The sequence below is a fragment of the Oryzias melastigma genome, linkage group LG17 (assembly GCF_002922805.2).
Source record: "Oryzias melastigma strain HK-1 linkage group LG17, ASM292280v2, whole genome shotgun sequence".
Lineage (NCBI taxonomy): Eukaryota > Metazoa > Chordata > Actinopteri > Beloniformes > Adrianichthyidae > Oryzias > Oryzias melastigma.
The window spans coordinates 23,061,369-23,082,087 of NC_050528.1; the positions used below are offsets into that span (position 1 = coordinate 23,061,369).

At 37.8% G+C, this 20,719-nt stretch overlaps 1 protein-coding gene across 1 annotated transcript in view; it reads left to right on the top strand.

Annotated features, from left to right (window-relative positions):
• The first annotated feature begins 6,939 nt into the window (after positions 1 to 6,939).
• The window catches only part of LOC112147672 (vasoactive intestinal polypeptide receptor), a 28,788-nt gene continuing 15,008 nt past the window's right edge, over positions 6,940 to 20,719 (top strand). Inside the window, exons 1-3 of the mRNA XM_024274211.2 lie at positions 6,940 to 7,185; positions 9,971 to 10,061; positions 12,023 to 12,136. Coding sequence (XP_024129979.1) covers positions 7,126 to 7,185; positions 9,971 to 10,061; positions 12,023 to 12,136 — 265 coding nt within the window. The 5' untranslated portion in view covers positions 6,940 to 7,125. The remainder of the gene's footprint in view (positions 7,186 to 9,970; positions 10,062 to 12,022; positions 12,137 to 20,719) is intronic.

Below are 20,719 nucleotides of genomic sequence, written 5' to 3' on the forward strand. Positions count from 1 at the left end.
TTTGCCCACCACTGCTTTACAGAATGTGATTTCTTTTAACAAAATAAGTTCGGTGTATTTAGAGCAGAAAGGTACAAAAAATGTATTCTTCGAAGGGCTTGAACATCTGTGATTGTAAAAGGAAACTGTCAAAAAAGGGTTTTGGTTCGTTAGGTTGGCATCACAATCTGTTGAGGTTGTTTAAATGTTATCTTCAAGGTCCACTTTTAATCATCTCATCCTCCTTAAATTGTTTTTTCCAGGATGAGTTTAACACTTTATAAATGCAGCAGCTAATCCACTGATTGTGTTTCCTGCATAGTGAGGTGTTATAGACTTCATCCTTTTTCAGTACAGTCTCTTTGTAAACACCATCCAGCAGTGCACTTGCATTTGCATGGTACTTCCACAAATTGATTGCAGACGTTTTAATTGCTCAGTTGGAGACAAAAGAAAAGAAACGTCAGTAAAACAGCAGCAAATCCCCTCATGTCTTTCTATCTCTGCGGCTTTAATTCTGTGGAATAGAAGCATTTATCCCTAAACACTTTCATTTAAAACCTGGATGCCTTGATGTTATTTCGCCTCCTCTTTATTGTGTCTGTCCTTGACAGCTCGCTGAAAGCAAAAGTGAAATTCTCATCAGTGACGTCGGTTTGCCTATTGTTAAAACTCATTTCAACGCAACACATTTAACTTTGCTGCAGCGACACTGGGTGGATCACAACAGTCTGAAGGCCGCAGACAGCAGTGAACCAACATTACCTCATCTCTGCAGGGCTGCAGCGGCTTCATCAAGACAGGAAAAAAAAGCCAGTTCAAAACAATATTTAGAGACGAATTTAGAAGGAAATTAATTTATGTTAGAGCGTAGTCTTCCAGGATGCAAAATGCAAATCTAAAATGGAATCTTATTTTCTGTGTTGCAAGAAAAATAATCTTATCAAAAAACTTTTTCTAAAGCAAATGATCATTATTAAATCAAATTAGATGGATGTTTACTAAGATTTTTTCTTAAAACAAGAATTCCTGGTAAGACCTTTTTTTCTTACCCCATTGTCAGATTTTTTTTTTTAACCTTTTGATTATTTAAAGAAAATCGTCCGTAAGAACTTTTGACAATTTTTGACTAGTGTTGGCAGAGTAACATCATCAAAACAGGAACACATTTCTTTCTGTGCCGAAGTGAAGACAACTTCTATAGAAAAGCTAACGCAATGTTACAGACTGACATGGTAGCAATATGCATTTTAGTCTTTTTTTAAGATTAAAATCTAATGTAAAGGGCCTAGACCATACTTTTCTTAAGTCTTTCAGAGTAAGCTATATCAATATATATAATCATATATTATCTTTGGCACAATAAAGGACAAATTATTTATTAAATATGAGTTATTTTTGTGAGTTTTTTTCATGCCCAGAAGTAAGACACCTTGATCTCTGAGGCTCCGCCTTTTGCTGCTTGTGGGTGCCGCCCATTTCGGGACATCATCCTAAAGCCAGCCTTTGAAAGTGTGTCTGCATTTCATCCATGAAAACAAATAACATCCAAACGTTTGCAAAGATGGATGTGCATACCGTATATCTGTCTTAATTAGCCCAGCCATCGCTACACAAGCGGCTAAGCTAGCAGAGCGATGAAGCTAGTGGCTGAGCATCAATGGCTGAGCAGCGAAGCTAGAGGGTGAGCACCACTAGTTAAGTACCAAAGCTAGCAGCTGAGCACCGCTGGCTAAGCGATGAAGCTAGCAGCTGATCACCGCTAGCTGAGTGCTGAAGCTAGCCACTGATCACAGCTAACTGAGCGGAGAAATGTAGTGCTTGTGTTAGCCTGGAGGGCAGTTTGGCAGTGCAGACTCTTCCTGAAAGGGGCTGTTCTTAATTTATGACATCAGCTCATAAGGATCAGAGCGTTTTTGTGGGTTGAGAGCGGTTGGTGATCAGATCTCAGGCTTTTAGAGGAATGCGTTTTAATTAAAATACAACTTTGGGGTTGCTTACAGTGAGGAGAGAACATTTTAATACACTTAAAAGCTCAAAAAGTTGATTTTGCATGGAATAAGCCCTTTAAAAACTTTTGTTTCTATTTTGGACAAAAATATCTGTATCCAGGATTTTAGCTGATTTTTAAAGCTTTTTTTTGAAGATTCTACTTCTTTATGCAGTTTAAAAACAAGCGTGTTAGGCAGAATGTGACTGTGAGGTGAACACGAGGGCAGCTGCTGTCTCTTAAGATAATTAAGTGGGTATAAATAACGGATGCTGTGAAGCCAAAAGATTTTTGTCAGGAAATGTGAACAGGTGCAGAGAAGTTAGTGCATAAAGAGACCAATTCCAGTTTTGGGTGTTTATTGCCTGGATTGGATCCATAAAAGATTTTCAGGTGTACGACCACATCGTGACAGTGCCCATGGTCAAGTTCCCATTTTAAGAAATGATTAACAGAGGAAACGTTGGTTTCAAATTGCTCCACAAAATGATTCAGACAACAAAAGAAAGTGCTTGACTGGGCGAGATTTCCATGGGAGCAAAGATTTATGGGCACGCTCATCATGAATCACATCAAACTATCACAACCCCACACACTGATTCATACTTCTACAAACACGATTTCACTCTCTGGTCCTCCCTTTAGCCTAATGAGTTTGATGTATCTTTGTAATTAACACCACTTGCTCCAGTGAAGTATCTTGGGCGTTCACTGACAGCTTGTAGGTCAGTGTTAATGAGCCCCGCAGGCTGCTTGTAGGCAGAGCTGTATTTTAATATCTGTGCTCAAGAAACAATTCCTGCACAAATTACCTGCAATAAGTAGATCTATTAACTCTGAGCAGTTTGGGCTGTCACTTCAGATTGGTTTGGTAGTCCAACTCCTTAACGAGCAAATTTGATTGGATTAAGATTAGAACTTTACTGAAAAAGACTGATTGACATAAAGAAATATTAAAACAAAAATGAAAAAAAGGTTGACTCATCTTTTAGTGTAAATAAAAAGCCTATGATTGATACGATAAAAGGTTTATTTGAGACATGCTCTTTATCTTGACAAGCAGAAGCAACTAAATGCTGTAATTACATCAACATTATGCTGATTTATCACTCTAACATACTGGAAAGTCCAGTCTGTGCAAATATCAGAAAAAACTGAAGGGCTGGGAACAAGAATTTCTAACCCACAAACTTTGAGTTAAAGAAATATCTAGATAAAGCTTCCATAACACACAACTAATAGCGCTTAGACTAGTCGACCTTGTGTCGAACCCATGTCTGGAGAACATGATATTACTAAAGGATTTTGAATTTCTTTATTTTAAAGAGCCTATATCATGCAACCTATTTTTTATTATCTTTTAAGTAGGTTATAATGTTAAAAGAAAATAAAAAAACTCAAAGTGGTATATTGATCTATTCATGTATTCCTGAGTATATCTCTGAAACCCTGCTCTCTGTGGACCAGCCTCTCCCCATCCACAAAAACGACTGGGCCCCAACATTGTGATGTCACAAAGTGAGAACAGCCCCTTCCAGGAAGTCTGCGCTGCCAGCACCGCCCCCAAGCTAACACTTACACCCACTTTCTCTGCGGAGCTATGGGTGATCTACAAAACGCTTTCATTTTATTTGCACAGCATGGATATGCATCTTTGCAAAAGTTTGGATGTTGTTTGCTTTTTCTGGACAAAACAGACATGCTGCCTAGGCTGCAGAGGTTACCCTGACGTCTTACTTCAGGGTAAAAATAACTCACAATTCATGAATAATTTCTTTTTTTTGTGCCAAACGTAGTATATGATCATGGATATAGTTTACTCTGAAAGGCTTAAGAATAGCACAATATAGGCTCTGTAAATGCAGCCTGACCCTGTGGTGTTATTAGACTCTCTGCAATTGCAAATTCCAATAAACACATATTGTCCATCAATACACCTGGGATCAGGACACCCTAGGCAGGAGATCGATAATCGACTTTGCAGTCGTTTCAGGCGACCTTCGGCTGTGTGTTGGAAACTCGGGTAATGAAAGGGGCAGAGCTGTCCACTGATCACTACCTGGGGATGAGTTGGATTCGCTGGCGGGGAAAGAGGCTGTAAAGACTTTGAAGACATAAATGAACTCTGAGAGTCTGCTGGGAACGTCTGGCTGAGCCGTCCGTCAGGGAGGTCTTTAACTCCGGGAAAACTTAAAACAGGTACAGAGGGAGGTTGGTGACATTGAGTCTGAGTGGACCATGTTCTCCACCTCTATTGTCTTTGCTGCTGTCTGGAGCTGTGGCCGCAAGGGCTCTGGCGCCTGTCATAGCAGGAACCCCCGAACCCGGTGGTGGACACCAGAAGTAAGGGATCCCGTTAAGCTGAAGAAGGAGTCCTATCGGGCCTGGTTGGCTTGTGGGACTGCAGAGGTGCTTGACAGTTACCGGCAGTCTAAGCGAGTTCCGGGCAAAAACTCAGTCCTGGGAGGAGTTTGGTGAGGCCATGGAGAAGGACTATTGTTTGGCCTCAAAGAGGTTCTGGCGTCCAGCGTCTCAGGAAGGGAAAGCAGCTTTCTGCAGCCACAGATTTTAGTGCATGGGGGGAGCTACTGACTTCAACTTGGGGACATTGTCGGGCGTTGGAAGGAATACTTCAACAATCTCATCAACACTGCTGACACATCTTCCCTTGAGGAAACAGAGACTTCTCCCGCTCTCAGTGGGTGGAGTTTGACAGGCAGATTGGAGCAGCATCCACCATCATATGGTGGCTGCACCGGTCCATTGTGGTAAAGATGGAGCTGAGCCAGAAAGCAAAGCTCTCAATTTACAATCTTCGTTCCAACCTATGGTCTTGAGCTCTGGATCATAACCAAAAGAATGAGATCCCGACTACAAGCGGCTTAAAAGAGCTTCCTCCGTAGGGTAGCTGGACACTTCTTTAGAGATAGGGTGAGAACCTCGGTCACCCGGAGAGTGCTCAGAGTAGAGCCGCTTCTCCTCCATATTGAGCAGAGCCAGTTGAGATGGCTCGGGCATCTGGTCTGGATGCCTCCGGAATGCCTCCCCGGGAAGGGATTCCGGGTATGTCCCACTGGCCGGAGACCCTGGGGAAGACCCAGGAAATGCTGAAGAGACTATGTCTCTTGGCTGGCCTGGGAATACCTCCAAAAAACAAGAACAGACACAATCTGGATGTGTCCAGCCATGAAATGATTTGTCTCCTTCAGCAAAGCTGCTTGAGGGCTACACTGTGCTCTAACAGATAGACAAGTGGGAAAGTGTTGAAAGAAACTTAATTAACAATTCAAGGAACACAAGAATTGATAAACTAGCTGCCACCATTGGGATGTTGACTTGCTGGTCTATCATGAGCTGCCTCACCACGTTCACTTAACATTCCTAACATCTGTATGCTAATTATCAGGGCTGTGTCAAAAAAAAAAAAACTTTAATGCCAATACTGCTATTCTACAAGGTCAAAAGAAATGTTGGAATTTTTGTCCTTCATTGAACCTTCAAAACTCCCTAATAAACAACTGGATAGCAATTTGAAGAAAGCACTTTTCTCTGGAAATTTGCAGCTTGAGTTTATACAGCAGCCGTGTTCTCCAGGTGGAAGCAGGTTGAACTTGTAAGTCTTCAAACAGCTCAGGTTTCATTAGTTGCTTACCTGCTCCTGATACAAGTAAGAAATACATGTAGATCCCCTAACACAACAGGAAGGATATCAGTAGGATAAACATTGATGAAGCACTGCACACATATTGACACATTTGAACAGTAAATAAACGCTTCCCTTTAAAACGCAGACATCTTGAGTGATCAAAATTCTAATAAACTTAGGTGGTTGGGTCAAACCAAGTTGGGTCTTAAAAGATACATCGGTTTATAAAAGATTATATACTATACATAACATGTATGAGGTCACAGAAAATGCATGGAAATTGGAATCTAACACCATAATGGAAAATAATTCGTGGGATAGATTGTGTGCAACCTGTCATAAAAGTATGAAAAGTCAGGAATGGAGAATATGTGACTCCAATGGAATCAGGAAATACAATGATACCCCCATGTCCATTTCTAAATTTACCAAACAGTTATCATCCTCACTACGGGAAAAAATAGGAGACCAAACATACATGCTCATTATTGGATGAAAGCTAAAGAAAAAATTGAAAAAATATGTCGATTTAAGTCCCAATCTGATCTTCTTTAGATCTATTTTTAAAGCATTCCCAGTGGCCTTTTAAATATGATATTGTTTTTAGCCATTATTTAAAAAAAAACGTGTGTTGTTTTCTAGGACATAGTTTCTGTAGAGCTGCAGTAATTCATTTGAAATTTACCACTGAGTTGTAGGCGAAACTATTCACTCAGAGCAAGTTCAATGGCATTTTTTGTCTGCTCCTGATTTGTAACAATTAAAATAAAGAAATACTCAGAAATGCAATCTTTATTTTCTTTATATATGTTCTCCATCTTCAGAAAAACAATGAAAAAAGAAATGGCAAAACTTTTTGCCTCCCTTCATATGGAGACACTTAACGAGAGAAGGTGTGAAATAATATTTATATTTTTGAGTTTGAGGTTTTTAATGAAGAACCAATCAATAACTTAATAGAAATATGAGTAATTGCTGACATACATCAAGTAAGACAGTGGATAATTGAGTACACAAATTAATAAAAAAATAAGTTCAGTTTAGATCTGATTTCTTTTGTTGCTGTTCTTTTTGTGTTTCCTTTTGCCCCCTGTTTATATATATATATAGTTATGTTTTATTTTGGGATGAAACATTACGGTGTTTGTTAAATGGTTTTCAGGTTTTGCTTGTATGTAATTCTAAACAAAAGTACTAAAATAAACATCAGGATTTTGTCTGATTTTCCTAATTTTATAGCAACAGTTCTGGTAGATCTGTCTTTTCATCAAACCCTGACGCACTGTGATGTCTCATTGGTTACCATTCAAGGTGAAGCTGAGGTAGGAGGAGGAAGAGGAGGGAGAATGAGAGGAGGTGGACTCAGCGCGGAGCAACCCACTCCATCTGGAGCGCAAAGCGCACGGAGTCAGCAAACCTGCTGCGGATTATTGCGTAAATCTAGAAAAACAAATAATTTCACGCTGACAGAAACTTCATTTTTATCTAGGATCTGACTTTTTTAAATGACATGTTGGTGCAAATTTCCTGTGGAGTCTGTCTGTTCCTGTGCTGCGCTCTCTTAGACCCGGTAAGTGCGTTTAAACTTGAAGTTTCCTCATTGTTTTGGGTTCGTTTTTGCGCTTTTCTTCGGCCCATTATCAAATTTGTATGACGCCAGTTATACCACGTTCCGTTGTGGTGAGTTGTGTACAAATATCAAACAGTAAAGCAAGCTCGCGCCCATCAAAAGTCTGCTCAGGGCGCACCAACCTGCGTGCGCACTCAGCCTGCATGCTTTCACCTTCAGTGAGTCAATGCGTTTTCTAACATTATTTTGGGGAGGCGTTTCTCCTTAAACAAATAATCTTTACATATCTTCCCCCCATTTTAACCAAAGTTTGACGTTTTTCCAGGGTGATGTGTGTGATTTTCCATCAATGCATGATCAAGGTTAAGGTGAAGCATCAAAAGAAACTGCATCTCCATGGTGACGGCCTTCTTTTGTCTCTTTCCTCTCTTGAGAACATTTTGAAACCAGAAAAATCAACTGAATTATCTGATTTTAGATATTTGCAAAAGGGGTTTATACAAATATGCATCCAGAGACTCTTCCAAAAATAAGATGTGTCCAGCAGAGGTGGAGCTAGAACATTTAATATGGGGGGCAGGAGGGGGGAAAAGACTTTGGAAGGGTGGCTAATGAGAACAGCAGAGTGAGGGGCCATTAAAAAGATATTTCTTACAATTTTACTATCATTGTTGTTTTAGTTTCATCTAAAAAATATATTACTTGTATTTTTTGCAATTCTGAAAGATGTTTGTATTGATTAATTCTTATTCTGTCAATAATGAGACTAAAATGGGCCTAAAAGATACACTGCAAAAAGTGAATAATTGGATCACATAACAAAAATGTATACTGCAAAAAGGGAAAAAAATGATCAATTAAAAAAAATGACACTGTAAAAAACTTAAACATTAAATCAATTAACAAAAAAAATACACTGTAAAATGTAAAAATATTGATAAGTTAACAAAAAAAATTACGGTGTAAAAATGAAATATTGGGTCAATTAACAAAGAAATACTTTTTTAAGAATTAAAAATTGGATCAATTAACAAAAAATTACACTGTAAAAAGGAAAACATTGGGTTGATTTACAAAGAAATACACAGTGAAAAGATAATGACTGGATCATTTACTAAAAAATACTCTGTACAAAGTGAAACACTGGATTAATTAATAAAAATTCACACTGTAAAAAATGAAAAACTGAGTCAATTAACAAAAAATGCACTGTAAAAATTAGAACATTGGATCAATTAAAAAAAACACTGTAAAATGTAAAAAAATGGATTTATGAATGAACAACAAAATTACACTCAATTAAGAAAGAAATACTTTGTAAAAAAAATGTAAACATTAAATCAACTGGCCAAAAATACACTGTAAAAAGTGAAACATCGAAACATTTGCCCAATTGACAAAAGCTCTGTAATTTGTTTCATTTAAGATTTTTTTAATCAAATTAAAATTTTAGGTTGAGCAAACCATCAAATCTAATTTTTAAATTGATGAAAGCTAATAATTTTAAATGTAGTGTTTCATTTTTTTCAGTGTGTGTGTGTAGGGGGGGGCAAGTTAGGAGTAAAGCTTCACCCCTGCATCCAACACAAAAAGCTCTCACCCTTTTAATCAGCTGCTTGACAGGAAAAATAGGGAAACAGAAGAGAAATTTCACAGTAAGATGATCTAATTTCTGATAAGAATTCCAACTTTTACAGAGCAAGGCATCTCTGACGCAACTTTTTTCTCCTGTTGCTCAATCATCTTTTGGAGAACTCAGCTGAATCTTGAGGAAATGAATTCCGCCTTAAATGAGGGAGTCACCTTGTGTTTGGGGAGAAGTCATATGGTCTCATTTTGTGGCTAACAATAGCCATGTATAGCACCACTCTGATTAATGCCCACAGAGAGGAGACTCATCCAGCTAAGTACGGGTCATAAATCTTGTTGACTTGCAAAGAATCTTTTGAGATCCTCTTTGAAACCTTACAGAGTGTGTGTTTACATAAGCACCTTTCTCATTGTTGGGATTGGGCTTTTGAACGTGTTGAACATGTAAACAACTTTTTTTCTCAGACCTGGGGGTATTTTGTCAAGTTTAGCACTCAAAATCTTTCTAAATCTAAGAAGTGTGGATAAAATGTTGTTGATTTTGTTGCGCTACAGAATGACTGATTATGGACCAGCTCAGCAGTTTGCAGTTGCTTGTAAAGGTTTCTCTGTAAGTTAAAAATGTAAAAAATACAAAAGGATAAACCTCTGCTTTTCCCCACATCTGCTAACATTTTTATGCAAATCTTCTCATAATTTATTTTTTTAAACACTCAAGTCAGCCACTTATACTTTGGTCAGAGAAGCAAGATTGTTGTTTTTTCCCCTCTTTTCTAGGTTCATAAAATCGAAAATATATTTTTTATGAAAGAACTTCAGGAATTATCTTTTTCATTTTAAATGTTTACATCTTCGATTTCAGCCAAATCTAGTCTGGAACATATTTTACATTTTGTTCCCAAATGAGTTTCCTGCAGTCTTGAGCCATAATTTCTCTAGGCTTTTTGGAATTGTCTCAGTTTTGAAACTTCACTAATTTCCTTTCATAGAGTTTCAAATGATTAAAGCACATTTTTTTCTGAAGGTTTATTGTAAATATTAAAGGACTTGACTGAAGAACATCCTTGCTTTTGGAAAAAATCTGTTATTTTGGAGGCAAAAATCAGGAGTGATTGGACATTTGGATGCATGCTCCGGGTTTACACAATTTTCCAGAGACACATTCAAGATTATAAGTGACATACGTCCTTTGCAGGTGTTTTCGTTGCAGTTCCAGTGTGACCTGATGCTGGAAATAGAGAAAGAGAGGAGCATCTGCGAGGCTCAGATTGAAAACAAAACAACAAGTATGTGGGTTTTATGCTTTTTACTCATTGTTTACCATTCACATTTCTTCAAGCATTTGTTAACTCAACAGTTAAAGTCACAAATCTGTCCAAAAAAAAAAAAAGTGTTGTTTTCTTGGACATAGTTTCTGCAGAGCAGCAAAAGTTCACTAGAAATACATCCCTGAGTTGTAGGCGGGACTATTGGTCCCAGACATTCAGAATTGGTCCCACCCCTACTTCCCATCATCCATGTGTTTACGCTCCCTCCTGCTAGCTTACAGCTTCTCACATTCCCACCTAATGTTAACGGAACAACAAAAATGGCGACCAATATCAGAGCTATCCAGCTGTACAATTTTGAGCCAGATGCCAGCTCGGATGAGGAAAACGACGGATCTGTTTGTCTGCAACTGGATACATCAGGGCTTAGAGGCTTGTCGTAGTAGCTTTTGTCACACGTAAAAGCTTTTTCAAACTGTATATTTTAAATCTTCTCCTGATTCACAATGATTTGAATAAATAAATATTCAAAAATGAGATTTAGACTTAATTTTCTTTATATGTGTCCTACATCATCAGAAAAATACCACAAAAACACATTTTTTGAGACGTCGTCTTTCGTCTTTCTGGTGTTTTTAACATGTTCTTGTAGCATTTTTCTAATAAAAGAGGATTTATATAAAATAATTAATCATTAAAAGTATTTCTTAATGTTGGATCAGAAAACAGGATGACAGAAAAAGTTGGGGCTAATGACACAACTACTGCATGACGAAGCCTCTCTTACCACTCCACTTCTCTGTGCCCTTCATTTTCCTCATCCGAGCTCAACACTGTATGGCTGGATTGATCCAATATTGCTTGCTGCTAATGCTAGCTTGTGGCTATAAGCTTGCGTTTGAGTGCTCACACAGAGCTCCCAGCGACAGGGAGGGAAAGGGGGTGGGGTTGCCCTGAGCAAACGGCCCAGTCCACAAGCCAGAATCATATTTATGATGAGCTACTGCTGCTGGGCATAAAATATGTCTTAAAAAAACAACAAAAGCTTTAAGATTTTGGCTAAAATCTGCATAGAAATATACTATTGAGAACAATTTTACAAAAGTAAAAACTGTGGTTGGAGTGGGACTTTAAACAGTTTTTCAACTGGATGCTACAAAGAAATATGCTGATTCATGCATCTAACAAAATGGTGCCTCTTTGATTAATAAAAACCTCACTTTCAACAAGAAAATAAGAAAAACTCCTGTGCCAAAACTGAGTAGCTTCAGATCTGATTTCAAGTGGACAGCTGTTGTTGTGAACACACTGTCAGCAGAGCTCTGCGTGCAAGTGTGACGGACGGTCTTTGAGCTGAAAGGTGCATCCGTTTACCCCAAAAGTCTTAGTTTCAGACTGAATTGTATGCAGCAATGAACTCCACTTCTCTGCTCATCTTGTTATCGCAGACAGATTTGCGTTGCTAAATCGAGCGGCGTGCAGCACTCTATCCAGTCTGCTCTGTCAGCGTGTGACAGAAGCTTTGTTGATGCTAGCTGGAAGTGTTGTGAAACCCGCGTTTTAAATAGAGACATCATTTCAAATGTTTGGATTTCTCTCGATTTAAATGCTACCAGCTCCTAGGGGTGTTGCTGAAAGTGTCAGCTGGTGGGTGCATCCTTGTCGTAACAAATTGTTGGGCAGGTGTGGGTGGATTGTGCGTCCCATGAGCATGGAGACTGTGGAAAGTCCCAGTGATCTGTTGAATTCACATAACAGTGTGGAACAGAGGACGAGATGCTGCTTTAATAGTCATGTTGACATGCTGGGGTCATCTGCTGTTGTGACATGGGGCCAAAATAATGGCTGATATGGGTTTGCATGGTTTTGCTACCATGGGAACTGCTGTTTATTGCTGTGGTGGATTAAAGTCGCAGCAGAGCAAAGCAATCTCTTTGAATTTTGAAAAGCGACACGCCTCCTTTTTTGTCTTTTCTTAGGCTGCAGCGTGGAATGGGACAACATCACCTGTTGGCCTGGGGCTGAGATTGGGGAGGTGGTTACCATTCCTTGTCCGAAGTATCTCTTCTATTTCTCGAAGGACATGCCACCACGTAAGAAGAAAACTTAAAAAAAAAGTTGTGTCTGTACATGAGGGTCTTATGTATGCTTGAAAATACCAATTGCAGTTCATAATTTTACACACTGTTTTGCATCAGCTAAACTAGGAGAAATACATTCTGAATCCATGAATACTTAACTTAAATAAATACTTAAAACTTAATTATTTGATTTGATTTTGTCACCTTTAAACCCATGTCAACAACAGCTTAAGAAAAAAAACATCAGAAATGTGTTCTGTGGACCACCTGATCAGTGGTATTTCCCACATAATTTTCATTTTATAAAAAAAAATGGTCTGGGTTCTAACGGGTTAAAATTATGGATGCTGACATTCCAATTTTCTGGTCGAATTCCAAACTCCCTTTTTGACTAGATTGACCTAAATGTGTTCTTTTTTTAGTTGTTCTAAAAACTTCAAAAAAATAAAACAAAAAAAACTAGCATGCATGTCAAAATCAACTTTTTTCCATATAGAGTTTGATTATTTTTTAATCAAAGCAACAACAAAAAAATACAATAAAATAATTTTCCTCTCTCACTTAATTGACTTTAAAAATAAAATGCTTATCAGTTTTATGACCACAGTAGGATGGACGAAAAAGGTTTTGAAAGACAAAAAACAGAATAAAAACACTCCAAAATTGTGAATTAATTTTTTTTTTAACTATGCTTTTTGAATCTCTCTTAGTTGTTCCACACAGCTATGTTTCTATTCATTGGATAATTTATTTCTTCTTTGTTGTTTCTAATTTCCTCTTTTGTTCAATTTTATGTTTTATATTTTTTAATTTCCCAAAGAAAAATGTGCATCATAACGTTTACATCTCATTTGACTGGGGAGTGCTAGCGTTATTGTGTATTGTGTTATTGTGTCATTTTCAATTTTGACCATAAACTAAGTGTGATCTGAACAAATGCAGGTATAAGGATATTGCTATGTAAGACCAAAAAATGGTTTGATCTTTGATTTTCTGTGTTCCAAATATTCCTGGGGATGTGGAGGGCTGCACATTTCTGAATTTTTCCCCTCAGTTTTTCAATTCTAGTGAAGGAAAGGTAATTAAAAATAAAACCTGCCATTAGTTTTTTAACAAAATTACACTGATGAAAAACTTAAATAAACATAGTATATGTTTTTTTATGCATACAAGCACAATTTGAACATTTTTTTATAAAGTGAAGTTCATTTTGTTCAGATGTAAACGTGCCAGATTTCAAAAACTACATTGTTTTTTTATTAAAAATTATTAAACAAATTCCTCTGCAGGACTGGATTTGATGCGAAAAAACTAATTGGATGTTGAAATTTATTTCTCGCTAATGAAAAGGGGATTTCTCACCTCCAAATTAGTTTTTTTTAGCTTTTTCTTTTACCCTGACATTCTCAAGAAATAGAGAAATTGCTACCAATTCAAATAATAGAGGCCTAAGAATGATGTTGGTTTCATGCTAGGGTCTCTGAAAAACACTTAGTTATTATTATTGTTGGGATTTAAGCAGATGAACAAAACTCTCACTATAGCATCACTGTGAGTTTTTTTGACAACCTTTTTCTCTATCTTCAGCTGCTACACAATACAGCGTTAATGATTGTCATTGACTTCATCAGAAATGCTGAGGATCATGAAAATTGGTGTTTTGATCAGAGTTGGTCAAAATAGAAATCGTCCAGTTCTGATATCCTGCAGGGTTATTGGTGAATCCTTATGGAAAACAAGCTCCCGGTATTAACAGATGGTGGGGATCCCTTTCCAGACGTTAATGCACAGTTTTCCTCCTTGAGCATGCAAGGAGGCACTCAACAAATCCTCTTTGTGCTTCAGTCTGGCTGAAACACTGAAATCCACACACTGAACACATTAAATGTGCAAAAATATGAACAATTATGATATAAACATTGAACAGTTCTGTAGAGCTGCATGCATCTGTTGAATATTAGCTGATAAAATGTGGCCCTACTACAAGTTGGCCAAATTCTGCAATGAGGTGACTTTGTGACTGTAAAATTTACCATTAAACAAATAGAACTGTAATAAACTTGAGAAGACAAAAAGTCTAAAACATGAAGAGTGAAAAGAAGAATCGTTAATTTGCCTGAACTTAAACTCCATCTGAGTTGTTTAAACCGAGCAGGCTATAACATCTGGTGGAGATGCTGATAATCGGATTTACTAGCTTGCCTTGCTTAATTCTGTGTTTACTGCATGTCTGCAGCTGGGCCTGTAGATGTTTATTTGGTACAGATGTGGTTCATGCAAATATATCTGCAGGGGAAAAGCCAAAGGAAGTTTCTCATGCCGTGCATGTGTCTGTAGCTGTCTCTTAACTCTTAGTAATTCTTTTCAAATTTTGTCTTTGATGTTAAAACCTAAAAAAATAAGTTTTACTTGTCACAATTCTTTTTTAAATAAAAGCTAAAGCGACAAAACATATTTAATTTAAGCCACAATATCATCTGCATAGATTTGCTGAGATGAATTTTGAATTTTTACAAATGAAGAGCCAAATAAGACATGATGAAAAGAATCCTCCAGCACAGCCCTATATTGGTTTTTATTTCCACTATAAATAATATTTGTCATAAAATATTCAGCAGTGCCTTCAAATGAGTATTTTCAGCATCTGCTGCGTCCTTATTTTCTTGTTATTCATTTATTCCCTTTGGGTTTTTACCAGTAACAAATATCTTCACAAAGCAGCAGGTGAATAAAGTAGGTCACTTACTTAGTTGTAAGAGTTGGGAGTTTCCCTCAGGATTTGAAACTTTGCAAAAAAAAGAAAAATATGAAAGAACAAACTGCAGTTTTGAGAAATGCAACAATTATCCACTAATTCAAAACTACCTTAAGCTTATGAAGACATAGATGCATTAATGAACTAGTTTGTTGTTAGGTAGGTAATTATAAAAGCATCAATAAGTCCAATTCAGTGCTTGCAGTGTAGCAGAATAGATGCAGCTTCTGTCTTTGTTGCATAATGCTTTTATCTGCAGTGGTACCTGTCTGTATAATCTGCAGCCTTACAAACCTTTAACGTAATTAAATCATGTTTTTGAATGAAAAACATAGCTAGGCAGAATTCAAAAAAATGTTCTTCACAAAGAAACTGCAAGTTTGACTACATTTTAATACAGCCCACACATTAGGATCAGTACATTTTCCTCCCTAGAATTTGTGAAGTCTACATCTTTATCTGTTGGATTGTAGACACAACTGTTGTCCTATAGAAATGTGCTCAAAAGACGCTAAAACCTCGCTTAAAATGTCCCCAAATATGTAGAATTATGTCAAAGTTTATTAAAATGGGAGAATCCAGGCACAACAACCTTAAACTTGACGAATGACAGCAAAAAAAGTGACGAAACAGAGACCTGATAATAAATGACAGAAACCAATAACTGATATACAGTGGAGTGATCAAACTGACAGAAGATGCTGTGATACAGTGAAGCAAAAAAGTTTTTAGCCAGCCACCAATTGTGCAAGTACTCCAACTCAGAGGTCTGGAATTTTCATCATAGATATAAATCAACTATGAGATACAAAATGAGAAAAAAAATCCAAAAAAAATCCCATTGACTGATTTTTAAAGAATTCTTTGTAAATTATGGTGTATAAGTATTTGGTAACCTACAAAAAAGCTAAATTCCTGGCCCTCACAGACCTGTTACTTCTTCTGTAAGAGGATCCTCTGTCCTCCACTCGTTACCTGTATTAATGACACCTGTTTGAACTCGTTATCTATATTAAAGACAACTTCAAGCAGTCACACTCCAAACTCCTCTTTGCCAGGACCAAAGAGCTGTCTAAGGACACCAGAAACAAAATTATTGACCTGCACCAGCTGGGAAGACTGAATCTGTTATAGGTAAGCAGCTTGGTGTGAAGAAATCAACTGTGTGATCAATTATTAGTAAATGGAAGACATACAAGACCAATGAGAATCTCCCTGGAACTGGGGATTGCCACAAGATCTCCCCCTGTGGATAAATGATAAATGGCGTATACTTGTATAGCGCTTTTCTAGCTTCCTCGGAGGCCCAAAGCGCGTTACAGTCACACACACATTCACACACTGATGGTGTGTGAATCTTCTGATCCATACGTTACTGCACATGCGTGTCAGAAGCATGTGCTTTTCCAGAAGCATGCAAGCAGACCAGAGGCCTTCCCGGCGTGTACTCTGTCGCCGCCGCACCCCACCGCTGATTAGAAAGCCTGAGGGGGCAGCGGGGATTCCCACCGCCTTTCCACCACTTTAGCTCCCTGGGACATCTGCTTGATTTGAATCAGCAGATCTACCACTAATAACATATGGTTGTCTCAAAGCAAACAAACACTGAAGAATAAAAGATGTAGAGTTTTCCTTGCTCCTCACCTTCAGAATGTGACCTAACCATGGCTGGCCTGAGATAAGTCAATCAAAAAGAACCTAAAACACAAAGTACATGCAACGTTTTGGTTGTTATCAAAACACAGATCTGATTCAAAAAGCTGTTGAAGGCAAAATGACGGTAAACTTTTATCATGCTGTAGATCTTTTGGAGTCTGTCATCTCAAAAGCAGCTTGCATGCTGAAAAAGTGCGAGCACCCCTGATGTAAAGGAAAGAATGAACGGGGCCACATATTGTCAGATTTTGAGTGAAAACCTCTTCCATCAGCAAGAGCATTGAAGATGAAACGTGGCTGGATCTTTCAGCATGACAAAGATCTCAAACACACTGGCCGGGTAACGAAGGAGTGGCTTCATAAGACGTTTTTCAAGGTCCTGGAGTGGCCTCGCTGGTCTTCAGATCGCAAGCCCATAGAAAATCCTTGGAGGGAATTGAAAGTGTGTTTCCCCGCGACAGCCCCAACACATCACTGCTCTAGAGGAGATCTGCATGGAGGAATGGACCAAAATACCAGCAACAGTTTATTAAAACCTTGTGAAGATGTACAGAAAACGTTTGACTGTTGACAAAGGGTATATAACAAAGTATGAAGATGAACTTTTGTCATTGACCAAATATTTACTTTCAACCATAATTTACAAATAAATTCTTTAAAAATCAGATTTTCTGTATTTGGAAGAACTTGCACAACTGGTGGCTGACTTACCACAAAACCAACTAAACAGGACTAAAACTAAATCAAATAAAAACAAAACCAACTCCACTTATCCTATTGTTGAGCTCTATCAGACATCCTGAGTATTTGGGCTACAGCTGCATCATCTGCAATGTGAAGATGCTTTAGAGTGATTACTCCTCCTGAATGTGTGTCTATTTCAAATCTTTCTCTGACAAACAGTCATTGTCATTCAGCACAATCAGCTTCCAGTAAATAATCACCCTACTCATTAACATTCACGTCCCTCTGTCAATCCTTTAAATCCGTGTTTACGCGTTTGGAATTAGCAGGAAAGGAAAGAGCTGCTCGTTTTCATTATTCCTTCATCGTGCTGTCACTGTTCGAGGATTTCCGATCCCTAATCCACAGCAAGTGAGGAAAATGGGGGACAAAGGAAAAACAGGGAGTAATTACAATTAAGATTAGGTTTTAATGACTAGAAAAAATTAAAAAAAGAGCAAAAAATGGTATAAAAATACTCAACATCACCTGAGATAATACAGAGTCAATACAGAGAGGACTGACTGGACGCAACATTCATAATGTAAAAATTGGTACTAGCTGTATTCAGCACTCATAGACTCCTTAAATTGTTGTCATTGGCTGGGAATCCTCTAAAAAGGTGCAAGAGGCGGAGTCAAGAAAAATCACATGCATACAGTCAAACACACACCAGGTATTCTTGGTGCCTCTACTTGTGTAATAATGCTCAATCTTACAAAAAAAACAAAAAACAGCATTGCATAGCAACAAAACACGTCTCCATAAAAGCATCATCCATCCATCAAAGAGGCCTGCTGTTTATTTGACTTGTTTTAATCTTTGAAAGCCTCACAGGGAAGTGCAGCTAATTATGCAGAAGAGGAACTACAGCGCTGAGAGTTTACTGTTGGATTTTCAGGGACCTCTATAAGGCAGCTCTTTAGACAGTTCCCCTTTGAGCTCTCTGACTGTTTGTCATTAATTACCACACAAAGCTACTTCAGCATAATTAGAAATAGTTTGTTTTCAGCAGCCGAAGAAACAACAGTTTCAAACGAGAACCTTGAGAAGTGTTGCAGAAGTTGTAGCAGACGTAGATTAATTGAAACGTTTCGCCTCAAAGCTGCAGGGCTTTTAAAAATTCTTTAGTCTTTTTTTTTAATATATATATATTTCAGACGTGCAGTATATTTATCCAACCCTCTAAAATCTGCAGATCAAATGAACGGCGTATTGTGCTGTGCAGCTTCAGCTCATTCAGCTTCATGTGAGTGAAGAAAACCTGCTCACATCTTCAACGCATGCCAGATAAATAATGCTCACACCCAAAACGGAAGAGCTTGTGTGCTGATGTTTGCAAAGGTGAGAAAATTCCGACCAAAATACAAACTCTTTTTACATTAAGTCAGTGTTTTATAATAGATTCAAGTGTGCAAGATTCTCATTCATCTGATCTCTAAACAGGAAAAGGCATTAAGGGTTTGAGGAGTTTCTGTTGTTGTTTACTTAACCTCTGTCTGCTAGATGCTGTTAATCAAACGGAATTAAATGATTTATGACTGAATATGGGGGCTTGTGCTTACAGAAGACATGAGACAGCACACCCCCACACATAAATATGAATAAAAAAGTGTGACCTTTACAACTATTCATATTTTTATTCTTTTGAAGTTTTAAGGCCATCTCCAAACTCTCATTCAGCTGTGAAAAGATGATTCAACCTGCTCAGGAGGGGGATCTGTCAAAATTAAATGGACAGATGGCTGGATTCAAGTGCAGCAGGTTTTATTGTCACAGACAGCAGAGCAGGAGTGAAGCTCAGCTTAAAGTCCACAAAGCTAAATCAGAGTCAGGCAGGCAGAGGTCAAACAAGAGCGTGAGGGCTTCAGAGAACAATCAGAGTGGTCAGGGTCCAGGCAGCAAACATTCAGAGTCGAAGACAAAACAGGGTCAGATGAAACAGAAGATCAGGTCAGGATGAGCACGCTCAGTGATGTAGGCAGAGTGCCACAAACAAGACCAATACTCAATACTGCTGGGAGTGATTGCAGATGGAAAATGGCTGTGGGGCTTCTGGCAGTGACAGCAAGGGCTGATGGGAAGTGTAGTGTGGAGACCCAGGAAGTGTACTGAGGTGATGGATCCTGCTGATGGCCATAGGAGGAGATGAGGGACCGGATTATGACATTAAGTAACTCTCAAAAGTCAGTCCTAAAAAAAAAAAAAAAAACAAAGAAAAAAACAACCACAACGTATCAGGGATAAGATCAGATAAAATATGCATCTCACAATGCGAATCGTGGTATATAACAAGACTGTATCAGAACAATTTTTCACTATTTTTTTAAAGAGAATAAGTTAGAAAAAACATTTATCTGAATATTAACACACTTTTCATGGTAATAAAATGGTAAATTATTATTTAATGACCACAACATTAAGCACTGCAACTTATCCTATATATAAGTTGCTTTTACCCACAAATTAATGGTGCGTGTCTTTTGGTAAATTAAGAAGTATTTGTTTTTAAAAGGAACAGTCAATATTGTCTGATTTCCATTACAAAGTTATTTTCAATATAAGTAAAAAACATAGGCTCAGTGTGCTGCTAAGAAGCGTTCAGGGGTTTTGGTGGAACAAAAAAGTAAGACACTGAACTACATTTACACATAAATAATTAACTAAATATCATCTTGTCTGCATTTAAGATCAATACAAGTATTCCCACATAAAATATCTCGATATATCACCAATCGATTTTCCCCTACGCCCTTAATAAGCACATTCTTTCGTACGAAGGAGGTCAAATGCAGATGGCGAGAGGTGCCATAGTCCTTGTCATTTTGCAGTTTCCGAATCTAACATCGATATCTTTTATAGAGAGGGACACTGGGTCAACCATTTTTAAAGCCCAATTTTCACAAAGAAGCAAAACATTCACTTCCTGTTAAGAACAATTTCACAAGTAAAAGCACCTGGTGTGTTTACCGGGTAAATGCTGAGGTGTGTTATACAAGCTCCTTTTATTACTGCAGTGTCAAATGACCCAACTTTATGAGCCAAAGCAAACAAACATTTTTAGTCTCCTGTATACTCAAAACTTTTTTGATTTGCTCCACTCTTTCTGAACACCTGCAATTTTATTTTAATGTTTTTGATTGAAAGATGATGTTTAAATCCTCAGTGGGACAAAAGCTGTTCTATCTAACAGGTGTCCTACATTTCAGTGTATTGTACAATTTGTCATTGCCGGTTGTCTGACGTTAGATCCCTGCATTATAAACCAATTTGTCACCAGTGAGTGGCGTCACACAGCTGTGCTCCAGTGGGTTTTCCCTGCCCAAACTGTCCCAACATTTTAAATACAGTAAATAATTGGGGTAGATTATCATAAATGTAAACTAAAACCCTTAAATTTCAAATTATAAAAGCACAAAAAGCATATTTCCATTTTTTATGTAATCTCCACATACTTAATT